Raw genomic sequence first — 12,401 nt, forward strand, 5'->3', positions numbered from 1 at the left:
GGACATTTAGGTTGCTTCCATGTCTTGGCTATTTATAAGTAGTCCTGCTATGAACATTGGTGTACATGTATCTCTTTTAATTAGAGTTTTTGTCTTTTCTGGATATATGCCCAGTAGTGGGATTGCTGGATCATATGGTAACTCTATTTTTAGTTTTTTAAGTAATCTCCATCCTGTTTTCCATAGTGGCTACACCAATTTACATTTCCACCGACAGTGTAGGAGTGTTCCCTTTTACCCACACCCTCTCTAGCATTTATTATTTGTAGACTTTTTGATGATGGCCATTCTGACCAGTGCATTTCTCCAATAATTAGCAATGTGGAGCATCTTTTCATGTTCCTGTTGCCCATCTGTATGTCTTCTTTGGAGAAATGTCTATTTAGGTCTTCTGCCCATTTTTTTGGATTGGGTTGTTTGTTTTTCTTGTTATTGAGTTGCATGAGCTGTCTGTATATTTTGGAAATTAAGCCCTTGTCAGTCACATTGTTTGCAAATATTTTCTCCCAGTCTGTATGTTGCCTTTTTTTTTTTTTTTTTTTTAAATTCAGGTTGTATTCTGCTGTCTTTTTTGTTTTTTTAAGATTTTTTTGATGTGGACCATTTTTAAAGTCTTTATTGAATTTGTTACATTATTGCTTCTGTTTTATGTTTTGGTTTTTTGGTCTAGAGGCATGTGGGATCTTAGCTCCCTGACCAGGAATTGAACCCACACCCCCTGCATTGGTAGGTGAAGTCTTAACCACTGTACTGCCAGGGAAGTCCCTGTAGGCTCTCTTTTTGTTTTGTTTATGGTTTCCTTTGCTGTGTATAAGCTTACAAGTTTGATTAGTTGTCATTTGTTTATTTTTGCATTTATTTCTTTTGCAAAAGGCACTGATTCTTAACAAGGGAATGAAGGAAGGGAGGACAGTGCTGGGGTGGGAAGAGTGTCTGCAGTGGAGTTTGTGGTGTGTCTCTTGGCCCAGAGGGAGATGGAAATATAAGCTTCATAGCCAAAGAGGCCAGCAGCCCTGTGCCCCAGCACTCTAGCAGGGGTGGTGGAAGGATGGCTCCTTCTCACAGATCTGATGATAGAGGTGATCAGGGAGATGAGACAAATAGGGTTTGGAAGAAATCACACAAGGGCCAGCTGATGCACTGGATTTTGGTGTATGGGTCATACATGTAGGTGACAAAGAAGAAAGCTGCCAAGACCTTTTCTTATCAGCTCTGCATGATCTGACTCCTATCCCCATCTCTATTCCTATCTTTCTGTTACAGCCACACCGGCCACTTTTCAATTCCTCAGATAGACTGTGATCTCTCCCACAATGAGACCATTGCACCTGCTGTTCTTTTTCCCTAGAGCTCTCCTCCCTGACATCCAAGGTGGGCTCACTCCACAGGTACCCTCTCCAGTTAATGCCTATTCATCTTTCAAGTCTTACCTCATCCCTTCCTAAGGGAATCTTTCCTAGATCATCCAGGCTAGATCAAGTTCCCCCCAACAGAATCTTGTTCCTTTCCTTCACAGAAGTTACTTCAGTGCAAAATTATACAAATTGTGATTATATGATTAATATCTACTTTCCCCACTAGACCGAAAGATCCAAGACAGCAGATCTGTGTCTGTTTTTGCTTACCACTATACCCCTGGTACTCCAGCACAGTGCCTGGCATATAGGAAGTGCTTAATAAATACTTATTAATGAAATTAATAAAGCCAGACGTTCATTGCTAAAGTGGAGATGATAATCCTAGCTATCTCATAGAATTTCTTGAAGCCTAAATATGAAAGTGCTTTATAAAGCATAAGGAACTGTTTTAAAATTACTATTATTAAGAAAGATGCTTTAGATTATGATTCTAAATAAATACATTTGAAGAAAAGGATCCAAAGTCTTTTTTTCCCTAAAGGCTTACCTGAAACTTTCTCTTCAAGGCCTGGGTCATTACTGGGGTCAGCCCAGTTCCTGTTTCCATATTTTCTTTATTGGTAAGTGGGGTTCCACCTGGGCTCCTGCAAAGGTATTGAAAATATTAGGAGCTGTGTTTTATGCTGAATTTTCAAATGAATTTAGAAAGCATAAAGATAGGAGAGTGGATTACCTCTCTACATCGACTTTTCTGAGTAGTTTTCGCAGATCTAACTGGCTTTTACCAGGAGTACTGATAAAATACAGAAACAAAAGTTAGAGCTTGCCAGATTTTATAATTTTTCCAAAGCAAAGCAGTCATTTCTATAGGCAACATCCTAGAAAGTAGTTTGTTGCATTTGTTACTATTTATTACATTTAAAAATAGCAGTAGATGCAGATAGGAGCATAAAGTGATATAGTGATTCTAGTAAGTAATAGTTTTTGACTCAGTAATTACACATGTAAGAATCCATCTTAGGGCAAAACTCAGCTATGCATACAGATGATGGACAAGGATGTTTACTGAAGAGTTATAGAAAAAAAAAAATCACAAACAACCTAAATGTCTCAAAACAGGATTTTTATCTATGAAATTCACATATTAAAAAACTGCATCTATTGAAGAAGTCAAAATGATGGTTTAAACTAATTTTTAATGAGATATGGGAAAGTTCATGACATATTAATGGGAAAATCCATATCTGTATGTATAATGATTATACACAGGTACACACATAAACATATCATATTTCATTGATTCCAAAACATAAACATATCATGTTTCATTAATTCCAAGAAAACTAGTTTTCTTATTTTATTATTTCTGAAATTGTGCTGCTTTGAAAATTCCTGATAATATTTCCCCCCCAATCTGTTATTAAATCAATGGTGTATTTTGTAATAAACAGCATCATGAAATGGAAATAATAGAGTATATGTCCAGAGAAAGACTAGAATGATAAACAACAGTATGTTAACAGTATGTGGCTATCTCCAATGATAGGATTATTTGCATGATTTTTGTTTTCTTCTTGAAACGTTTCTGTAGATTTCAATTTTCAATGATCACATGTAACTTTTAAAGTTAGAAATAAGCAAAAAATCATTATTTTAAGTAGCAGTAGAGTGTAGTACTGTGTATTTCCTTACATTAAGACATTTGTAACTCGAGTTGATAACACTTTGGACTTCGGTTTCAGGGAAACGCACCGCAGGTCGGAGACAGTAACTAGTGGATTCTGTGCCTTTGGTGATGGTACAAGCTTTAATCACAAAATGAGACACTATTAAAAACACATTTAAAAATAGCATTCAAAATGTAAACATACTAAAACAATAAATATTTGAGTGCTGAATATGTGTAAGATATATCTATTCAATTTTTATTCCAAAGCTTCAAAGTATATCTCTGCCTCTTCAAACTAATGGTTGGTAGATAAAACTGCCTAATTAAATAATTTGGGGATTTACCTATTTTGTTGAGGAGATCCAAAATTACTCAAGAAAAAAAAATCAAATACTTACCTCAGAATGGTTTCTATATTTAAGACTTATGCTTATTTTCCATTAAGGGACAACCAGGTTAAAAGCCGAAAGACCACATGTTTGGTCAATGACATCTTACCTTCCTCCTTTCATCAAAACTCTGTGTCTTCTTTAATTTCACAGTCAGTAGATCTTTAACTGTTATATGCATGGGTACATTTTTTTTTAATGGTCCAGCCTTAAAATACATGGAGAGGTTAGAATTCAAATTGGAACCAGGACATCTAGTCAAATGCAAATCCAAATCTAATTTTTAAAGACTCTTTAAAAATTAACTTAAAAATTAACTCTTATTTCCCCTAGGAGCCTATCAAATTCTTTCCATTCAACCAAGAACAATTCTGTTTTCAGTATCCATGGATGCTAAGGCTATTGAAAAGTATTCACCAAAATGTAAGGCTTTGATAGTAAGAGATGGGCTAGTTCCTTGTAACTATGCATCTTCCTTAGGAGTCATTGTAATAGGACAGGAGATGAAGGAGTTCCTTAAATCAAAGTGAAATTTTGGGGACTTCCCTGGTGGCTCAGTGGTTAAGAATCCACCTGCCAATGCAGGGGACATGGGTTCGAGTCCTGGTTCGGGAAGATCTCACATGCCATGGAGCAACGAAACCCGTGCGCCACAACTTCTGAGCCTGCGCTCTAGAGCCCGCGAGCCACAACTACTAAACCCGTGCGCCACAACTACTGAAGCCCGCGCGCCTAGAGCCCGTGCTGCGCAACAAGAGAAGCCACTGCAATGAGAAGCCCGTGCACCGCAACAAAGAGTAGCCCCCGCTCGCCACAACTAGAGGGAGCCCGCGTGCGGTAACGAAGACCCAACGTAGCCAAAAATAAAAATAAGTTAATTAATTTAAAAAAATTTTTTAAAGAGCAAGTTAAAAAAAAAAAACAAAGTGAAGTTTTGCCTGATCTCCCTAAAAGGATGACTCAGTTCCCATAGAGGAAGGACGTATATTCAAAGAGGTATATATTAGGGCAAATATAACAATAGGCTCTGCATTTAATTCAGCCATTTTCAACCAAATATATCTGTAGTGAAAATTCAGCAGATTTTTAAATAGGGCCAGGCCTATCTTAGTGATTCACAAATACTCTGGTCCCCTTGGAAGATAAGTAACTCTAATGGAGACTGGTTCTCCAGCCTAATGGCATTATACTTTAGGATCCACAAATTCTTTTTATTCTGACTTCACTCACTAAGCTATCTTTGTTTTTAATTTGGTTTCCCAGAGAAATTTCCATTTTTGTAAAGAATCCAACAGGAATCTCCCACCTTGCTGGATTTCATTCATTTATCCTTGAAAAAAAATCACTTTCATTTCCAAATCCCACTTTCGTGATCTCTCAGAGGACTGTGTCTTTAAAAACAATAATTGACATAATTAAGATATGGAAACAGAACAAAATGCAGCCCTTCCTGTCAAAGCCCTTAGCCCAGCCTTAAAAGGACACCTGGCTGTACTCCTTCATTACACACTGACCAAAACACACCTTTACTAGATTGTTTTTTACCTGATGTGCCTTAGTGAGATCAGATTTTCTGAGCAGCAAAGGTGCTGTCAGTGGTGGAGGCGGAGGGAGCGGGGGCGGAGGGGGCGGGGGCGGGGGCGGGGGCGGAGGATGACGACTGGCTGGCTGTGGCAGTGAGGTGGGCAGTACAGCCTCGGAGTCTCCAGGGGTGGTTAGAGCACATGCAGGCACATTTGTAAGTTTACCACGCATGTGACACATCTGACCACAGCTTGGACAGGAAGAATTTTCTGAGACGGCCTGGAAGAAAACGTTACAGTTGGCAACTGAAGAACAGATTTATTTGGTTCTTATGGTTGAGAGTCATCAAAACCATACCTACCACGTATTGAATGCTTTCTCAGTATACCATATGCTCCGTAATATTTTCTCATTTATCACAAGCTCATTCATTCATTCATATATTTGTTTTGTGTGTGCTATATGCCAGGCACTGTGGGTACAATATGAGCCCTGTCTGTCACCTCATCGAGCTGACAGTCTGGCGAGGAAGACAAGACATTAAACATACACAAAACACATTCAAAACAAACCAAAATGATACTTCAATAAGAGCCATGAAGTGTGCTGTGAGCATAAATAGTCAGAGGTCTGGGGAGTGATATTTAGCCATGATCTCAAAGATGAATTTAGCTTTAGCAGGTGAAGAAGGGAGAGAAAAACTGGGGGAAGAGTTCCTGGCAGAGGGAAAAACAATGCAACCAAGAATATAGTATGTTCAAGGAGCTGATAAAAAAGTTCAAGGGCCTGGAACATGACTGTTATGGGCTGAATTGTCCTCCCCCATTACAACTCATATATTGAACCCTCAACCCCCAGTACCTCAGAATGTGATTGTATTTGGAGATAGGGCCTTTAAAGAAGTGATTAAATTAAAAGGAGCCATTAGGGTGGGCTCTAATCCAATGTGACTGGTGTCCTTTTATAAAGACGAAACTTGAACAAACAGGAGACACCAGGGATGCATGTGCACAGAGAAAAGACAATCTGAGGACATAGAAGGCAAGTCGAGGAGAAAGTCATTAGAAGAAGCCAACCCTACCAACACCTTGAGCCTAGACTTCTGGCCTCCAAAATTGTGAGAAAATAAATTTTTATTGTATAAGTCACCCAGTCTGTGCTACTTTGTCATGGCAGCCCTAGCAGATGAATACAACAACCCTAAGAAGTACGGGGGCACACTACAGGCTGCTGCAACAAAGTATCACAAACTTGGTGGCTTAAAACAAAATTCATTCTCTCACAGTCCTGGAGGTTAGAAGACTGAAATCAAGGTGCCAGTAGGACTGCACTCCCTATGAAGGCTCCAGGGAAGAATCTGTTTCTTGTCTCTTCCAGCTTCTGGAATCTACTGGCATCCTTTGGTTTGAGGCCCCATGACTCCACTCTCTGCCTCTGTGGTCCCACTGCTTCTCCTCTTCTCTGTATGTTCTACTCTGCGTGTCTTTTATAAGGACACTTGTCACTGGATTGAGGGTCCACCCAGATAATAAAGTATGATCTCCTCACCTCAAAATCCTTAACTCAATTATATATCTGCAAAGACCCTTTTCCCAAAAAAGGTAATATTTACAGGTTCCAGGGATTAGGACTTGGACATGTCTTTTGGGGGGCCATCATTCAGCTCACTACAGATGGCATCTTCCCACTTTATAGATGAAGAAACTGAGGTCCAGGTTGTGAAGTCCAGGTAATGAGGTGATTTGCCTTTCCTCCTCTGGTTAGCTCATCTTGAGGCACAAATTCTGGAAGTAGGGGTGTAATCCCAGAAGTGTCTCTCCAAACCAATGAGCACAATGTTTATTCTTTAGGTTTTAGACACTGAGAATAGGGGTCCTGCTTAGGGGAGTTCGGAGAGAGTGGATATTTATAGTTTTCTCCTGCCTACATCAGTCAAGAAAATAGAAACCACCCTGAGTATTTAGAAGAGGGGACATGTAATATAGTGAGTTGGTTATACTGCTGATGGAAGAGCTGAGAAGCACGCAGGGGACAGTGAGGCATCCCAGAGATTAGCGACGTCATAAAGCCATGAACACCCTGACACTGCATGGCCAAAGAGAAGGACAGTATAACCAGATCTCTGGAGCTGGGTTAACCCAGAGAATCTAGAAACATGGTTGACTTACCTAGTGGGAGCTGGAGTTAGGGAGGCAACAACGACAATTGCTGGAGAAATTGCCCAACACAGAGAACAAAGGGGAAAGATACCCCATTCTCTCTCTCCTTCTAATCTCTCATCAGTGTCTCCCATTAGTCCAGCACACCAGGAGCCAGATGACATGGAGCTTGGGAAATGTAGCCTGCAGGGGTCAGCCCCCCTCCAGCAGAGCCTCTGAAGTTTAAGGACTAGACCTGAGAGCAGACATGCCCAGAACTAGCACTAGCCTGTAGCCACTCCTCCTTCTAGTAAAAGCACACTGGGGTTCCAATGGGGGACAACCCCTTCCCTCCTTACCTAATTCTGGATTTGTTTTTCATTTGATAATACTAACCTTCAATGCTTCCTGGAGCTTGTGTAATTCACTTTCCAAAATGCGAAACCGTTGTTTTAGACTATGAAGTTCTTGGTGGCAGAAACGGGATGGAAAGATGGTGTCTTTCAATACTTCCAAACTCTGAAATTAAAAATAATCAAGCCTGAATCCAATGAGCAATATGATAAGGACAAGAAAGTGGTTTGATGTATGTTTTATAGAAGTGAAGGCAATAACAAGGACCTACTGTATAGCACAGGAAACTATATTCAATATCTTATAATAATTTATAATGGAAAATACTATGAAAATATGTGTGTATGTGTGTGTGTAACTGAATCACTTTGCAGTATACCTGAAACTAACACATTGTAAATCAACTATATTTCAATTAAAAAAATTTTTTTTATTGAAAAAAAAATTGGGCTTCCCTGGTGGCACAGTGGTTGAGAGTCTGCCTGCCGATGCAGGGGACACGGGTTCGTGCCCCGGTCTGGGAAGATCCCACATGTCGCGGAGCGGCTGGGCCCGTGAGCCATGACCGCTGAGCCTGTGCTCCGCAATGGGAGAGGCCACAACAGTGAGAGGCCTGCGTACAGCCAAAAAAAAAAAAAAAAAAATTGAGGGCAGACATGACCACAAAATTTCATCTCATCTGAGTTTAGCCTGAGTGTCTGATGACCTGAGCACACACACACATGAACACACACACCCAGTATGCAGAAAAACCGAAATGCTGAAAATATGTATGTCAAACCCATACCCAGGCCATGCAGTTCTGAAACCAGTTGTATATAGACCATACTCTATTTGTCCAAAGCTTTACTGCATCTTTAAAATTGGGAAATTTGAAGTTCCAGGACGGTCTTAGCCAGCTTCTGCTAAGGGGTGTATCTGTTGAAGGAATAACCACTCTGTAGGAAAAACAAAACCAAACAAAGCAAAAACTCCTAAGTTGGAATTAGAATTAACTCCTAAGTCTAATTAAATAACAAGCTAGTTTTATAGTATGACTCAGGAGCAGAGACTATCTAAAGCCAAATTCTTCATTTACTTCTAGAATTCCCAGATTAACTTATGCAACAAATATTTATTGAGTAAATAAATAGTAATAAATAAAACAACATAGTAAACAAATAGGTATCTGAGATTTAGTAATGAACAAAATAGATAAAAATCCTGCCCTCATAGAATTTACAGTTTCATGGAAGAAAGGTAAAAATAACTAAATGAATAATATATGTGGGTTGTTAGGTAGTGAACAAATGCTAAGGAGCAAAAGATAAAGCAAGAGAGGGAATGTGAAACGTTGGGTGGAGGTGAAAATTTAGATAGGGTAGCCAGGGAATGTCTCACCGAAAAGGTGACTTTTGAGAACAAACGTCAAGGAAGTGAAGAAACTAGCAGAGCAAATATTTGGGATAAGAGCATTCCTGGCAAGAGCAATAGTAAGTGCAAAGGCCCTGAGGTGGGAGTTTGTCTGAGGTGTTTGAGGAATAGCAAGGAGGCCAGATGACTAGGGTGGAAAGATTGAAGGAAGAGGATTAACAGATAATGTGAATCAGACCATAAAGGTCTTGTTGGTCATACAAAGGATTTTCATTTTTACTCTGATAGAGGAAGACCTTGGAGAATTTCAGCAGAGGAGCAATACGAAATGATTTTAATAGGCTCACTTTGGCTGCTATGTTGAAATACACTGCAGAGGCAGCAAGGGCAGAGCAGGAAGACCAGTTAGAAGGCTTTTGCAACATTCGGGAGAGAGAGGAGTCAAGGATGGTATCATGGTTACTGTTTTTTGAGGGTCTGTTTGTTTTAAAATTTTTTCTGTAAAGAGACCTTTAACAAAAAATGTATAAATATGTTATTGTGAAACCTACTGCCTTAGAGTTCTTAGATTTTAGAGTCTCTTTTAATAACACATTTAAGCCCTGAGTCCCAGAGAATAAATGATCAAACTTTACCAAAATAAAGATTTAAGTTTTAGTCATATACACCTCTTTCATCACTAAGTTACCAGGTTTATACAATTAAATCGACTAGGAAAGTAGAAAATAGTTACTGTGCACCTCAAACACAATTCCTTGTGATTTTTACTTCATTTGAACTCTTAAGCTATGATCGCTACATAAAATCAGGACACTCAGTTAAAATTTAATTTCAGATAAAGGGTGAATAACTTTTTAGTATAAGTATGTTAGAAATGTTGCATGGGACAATACAAAAAACTCATTCATTGTTCATCTGAAATTCGAATTTAACTGGGTGTTCTGTATCTTTATTTGCTAAATCTGGTAACTTGTTCCTAAAATGATCAGATTTTTAATATTTTCTCTGTTCCATATTACGCCTTACCTTTCTGGTGAGGGTGGTGGAGCGGGAGGTGTAACTAGCTTAGACTGAAAGTGAGAGGCCTCTTTTCTTTTGAAAAATCTTTTCGCTTTGGCTTTTAGCTTTCTTCTTCGTTGCTTGAACTTGGGCATGGTTTCTGTAGAGAAAATTTGTTTTTACGTTTTTTATTGAGGAATAATACATATACATAGAAAATACACAAGTTTTAACTACACTTCAATAAATTATCACAAAGTGAACACATTCTTGTAACCGCCACCTTGGTTAGGAAATAGGTCACCACCAGCAACCCAGAGTCCCCTTGAGGCAGGAGATAGATGGGCCCCAGGCTGAGCAGCTGGAATCTATCCCCTGTAGACAGATATTTCAAGATGAAGATAATGGCAGGAGCAAGAAGGAGCTGAGTTCTGTTTGCATAAAAAGCTAAAGAGACCACATATTTCTCATTCTTGAGGTCAAGGAGACCCCCAAGCGACACATGTGCAAAAAGGATCCTTGGGGAGGGGGAGCCAGACCATAATATGTTCTGCTAACTCCTCAGAGACCAAAGATGGAATCCATCTCGGCTAAAAGATGTGCATGCACACAGGGGAGGGCCCTGTGCCAGACCAAACATGGACTCAAAGTCAGACAAAGCAAGATGATTGGCCAGAGGTAACCCAGAACTGCCCCCATATAAGTAACATAATCCACGCCAAAAGTGTGTGCCACTCTCTCTCTCTTGCTCTCTGAGTTCACTCGTGCTTTCTCTGCATGTATCTTCTCTCCTAATAAGCATGTTACTTGCCTCACTACTTTTTGTCTCTTTGCCGAATTCTTTCTTCAAAGCAGACAAGCACCAGAGCAGTGCTGTGGTCAGGGTTCAATCCCTGGTCAGGGAACTGAGGTCCCACTTCAAGCCACCGCAGGCTGGAGCCACCTCACAGCCACCCAAGATCACCCTAAACTGGAGGAAAATTTAAACCCAGATTTCAACTATCTCTAGAGATACCTTGGCTTTGGCATTATATTACTCTCTAATTTTGTTTTTGTTTTGCTTGTTTTGCTTTTCTTCATTAAGTCAAGTGAATTTCCCTTTCTTTATAATGAAATCAAGCAGGACCTTTCAGGGCCTTCCCAGTACAAAAGCCCTTTTTGTTCCCTTTCTCTTGTTTGTAGAAAAAAGACTTCAGTCTCCTAAGCCTTCCTCAAGTTCCAAAGAGCAGACTCAAGCAGTTACTAATTAGAGAAGTGAGGGAATGCAGAAACAATGATAGGTTAAACAATAGTTCAGAGATAAAACAGAGTCACAGGACTCCTAGTTCCTCCTCAAGGGATATATATAATGATCTGATGCATATCTTTGTGTTGTCCTGCAGAATCTAAGACCACACCCCCCAGGTAAAAGATGGTTACCACATGCTGACCACCAGCACTTAGACCCCAGACTGGTTAGAACCATAAATGTTGATGATTAAGATTCCCCAGATATCACCCTGTTACCTTACCACCAACCAAAAAGTTGAAAGTCCGCCAGCTGATCAGGCATCCTATTACCCTCACCCCTAATGCTGCCTTTAAAAATCCTTGCCTGGGCTTCCCTGGTGGCTCAGTGGTTAAGAGTCCATGCTTCCACTGCAGGGGGTGTGGGTTCGATCCCTGTTCTGGGAACTCCCGCATGCTGTGTGATGCAGCCAAAAAAAATCCTTGCCTGAAAGCCATCGAGGACTTTGGCGCTTTTCAGCACCAGCTGCCCTTTCTCCTTGTTTGGTGCCCTGCAATAAACACTGTACTTTCCTTCACCACAACCTGGTGTCAGTTGATCAGCTTTGCTCTGAGTTGGGTAAGTGGACCTGAGTTTGATTCGGTAGCAATAACAGAGAAGATGGCTACAGTTGGGTTATGTCAGTTATTAAAAGGAAGTAAATTTCTTTGCTGGTAACATTTACTGAGATTACAATGTACAAAGTTGAGTTGGTAGTGAAAGAAAAACAAAACTAACCATTTATATAATGCCCATTTACTTTTAGACACCTTCACATACATTTTTTCAGTGAATCTTCATTACCGTGCAAGGTATTTTTCCTGAGGAAGAGGATTTTTATTCCCATTTTTACATAAGAATAAATTGAGGCTTAGAAAGATGAGATGATTTATCCAATGTAATGCAATAAAGCATTAAGTCCAGATTCATAAGTCTCCAAAGACCACTTTCTTCCTAATACACTGTGATGCAATAGTAGAATAGGTGATATACAACAAAATAACAATTACCCCAAATCTAAGACATGGGTGTTTCAAAACATTTATTTTAAAGCACTTTTAAACACTAACTAGTATATTTAGATTTTAACCCAGAATCCTTTTCTGAAGAAAATTAAGTCAGAGCTGGTGTGATGTGAAAAAGTGCTTTGCCGGTTTCAGTTTTTGCTACCTGAGGAACAAAGATGTCCTTATTCAAGTAGCAGAACTAAAAATGGTCTCAAAGGCTGGGCCTCCTTCTCTTCAAACTTACATTTGAATAGGAACAATTGGTCTTTAAAATACACATTCATTCCACTTTTGTTCACCCTGTAACCCTCCAGCACTTGGTATGTAGCTCTATGCTTGCTCA

At 39.7% G+C, this 12,401-nt stretch overlaps 1 protein-coding gene across 1 annotated transcript in view; it reads right to left on the bottom strand.

The window, feature by feature from the left end:
• PRR11 (proline rich 11) overlaps positions 1 to 12,401 on the bottom strand; it is a gene marked incomplete at its 3' end in the record, with an annotated part of 56,228 nt that overhangs the window by 1,518 nt on the left and 42,309 nt on the right. The window contains exons 2-9 of the mRNA XM_082679926.1: positions 9,812 to 9,944; positions 8,220 to 8,370; positions 7,475 to 7,597; positions 4,962 to 5,219; positions 3,526 to 3,624; positions 3,051 to 3,163; positions 2,092 to 2,151; positions 1,906 to 2,002 (exon numbers count right to left, since the gene is read on the bottom strand). Coding sequence (XP_082536052.1) covers positions 1,906 to 2,002; positions 2,092 to 2,151; positions 3,051 to 3,163; positions 3,526 to 3,624; positions 4,962 to 5,219; positions 7,475 to 7,597; positions 8,220 to 8,370; positions 9,812 to 9,939 — 1,029 coding nt within the window. The 5' untranslated portion in view covers positions 9,940 to 9,944. The remainder of the gene's footprint in view (positions 1 to 1,905; positions 2,003 to 2,091; positions 2,152 to 3,050; positions 3,164 to 3,525; positions 3,625 to 4,961; positions 5,220 to 7,474; positions 7,598 to 8,219; positions 8,371 to 9,811; positions 9,945 to 12,401) is intronic.

Source organism: Grampus griseus (genome assembly GCF_964374135.1).
Source record: "Grampus griseus genome assembly, chromosome: 20".
Taxonomy (NCBI): domain Eukaryota; kingdom Metazoa; phylum Chordata; class Mammalia; order Artiodactyla; family Delphinidae; genus Grampus; species Grampus griseus.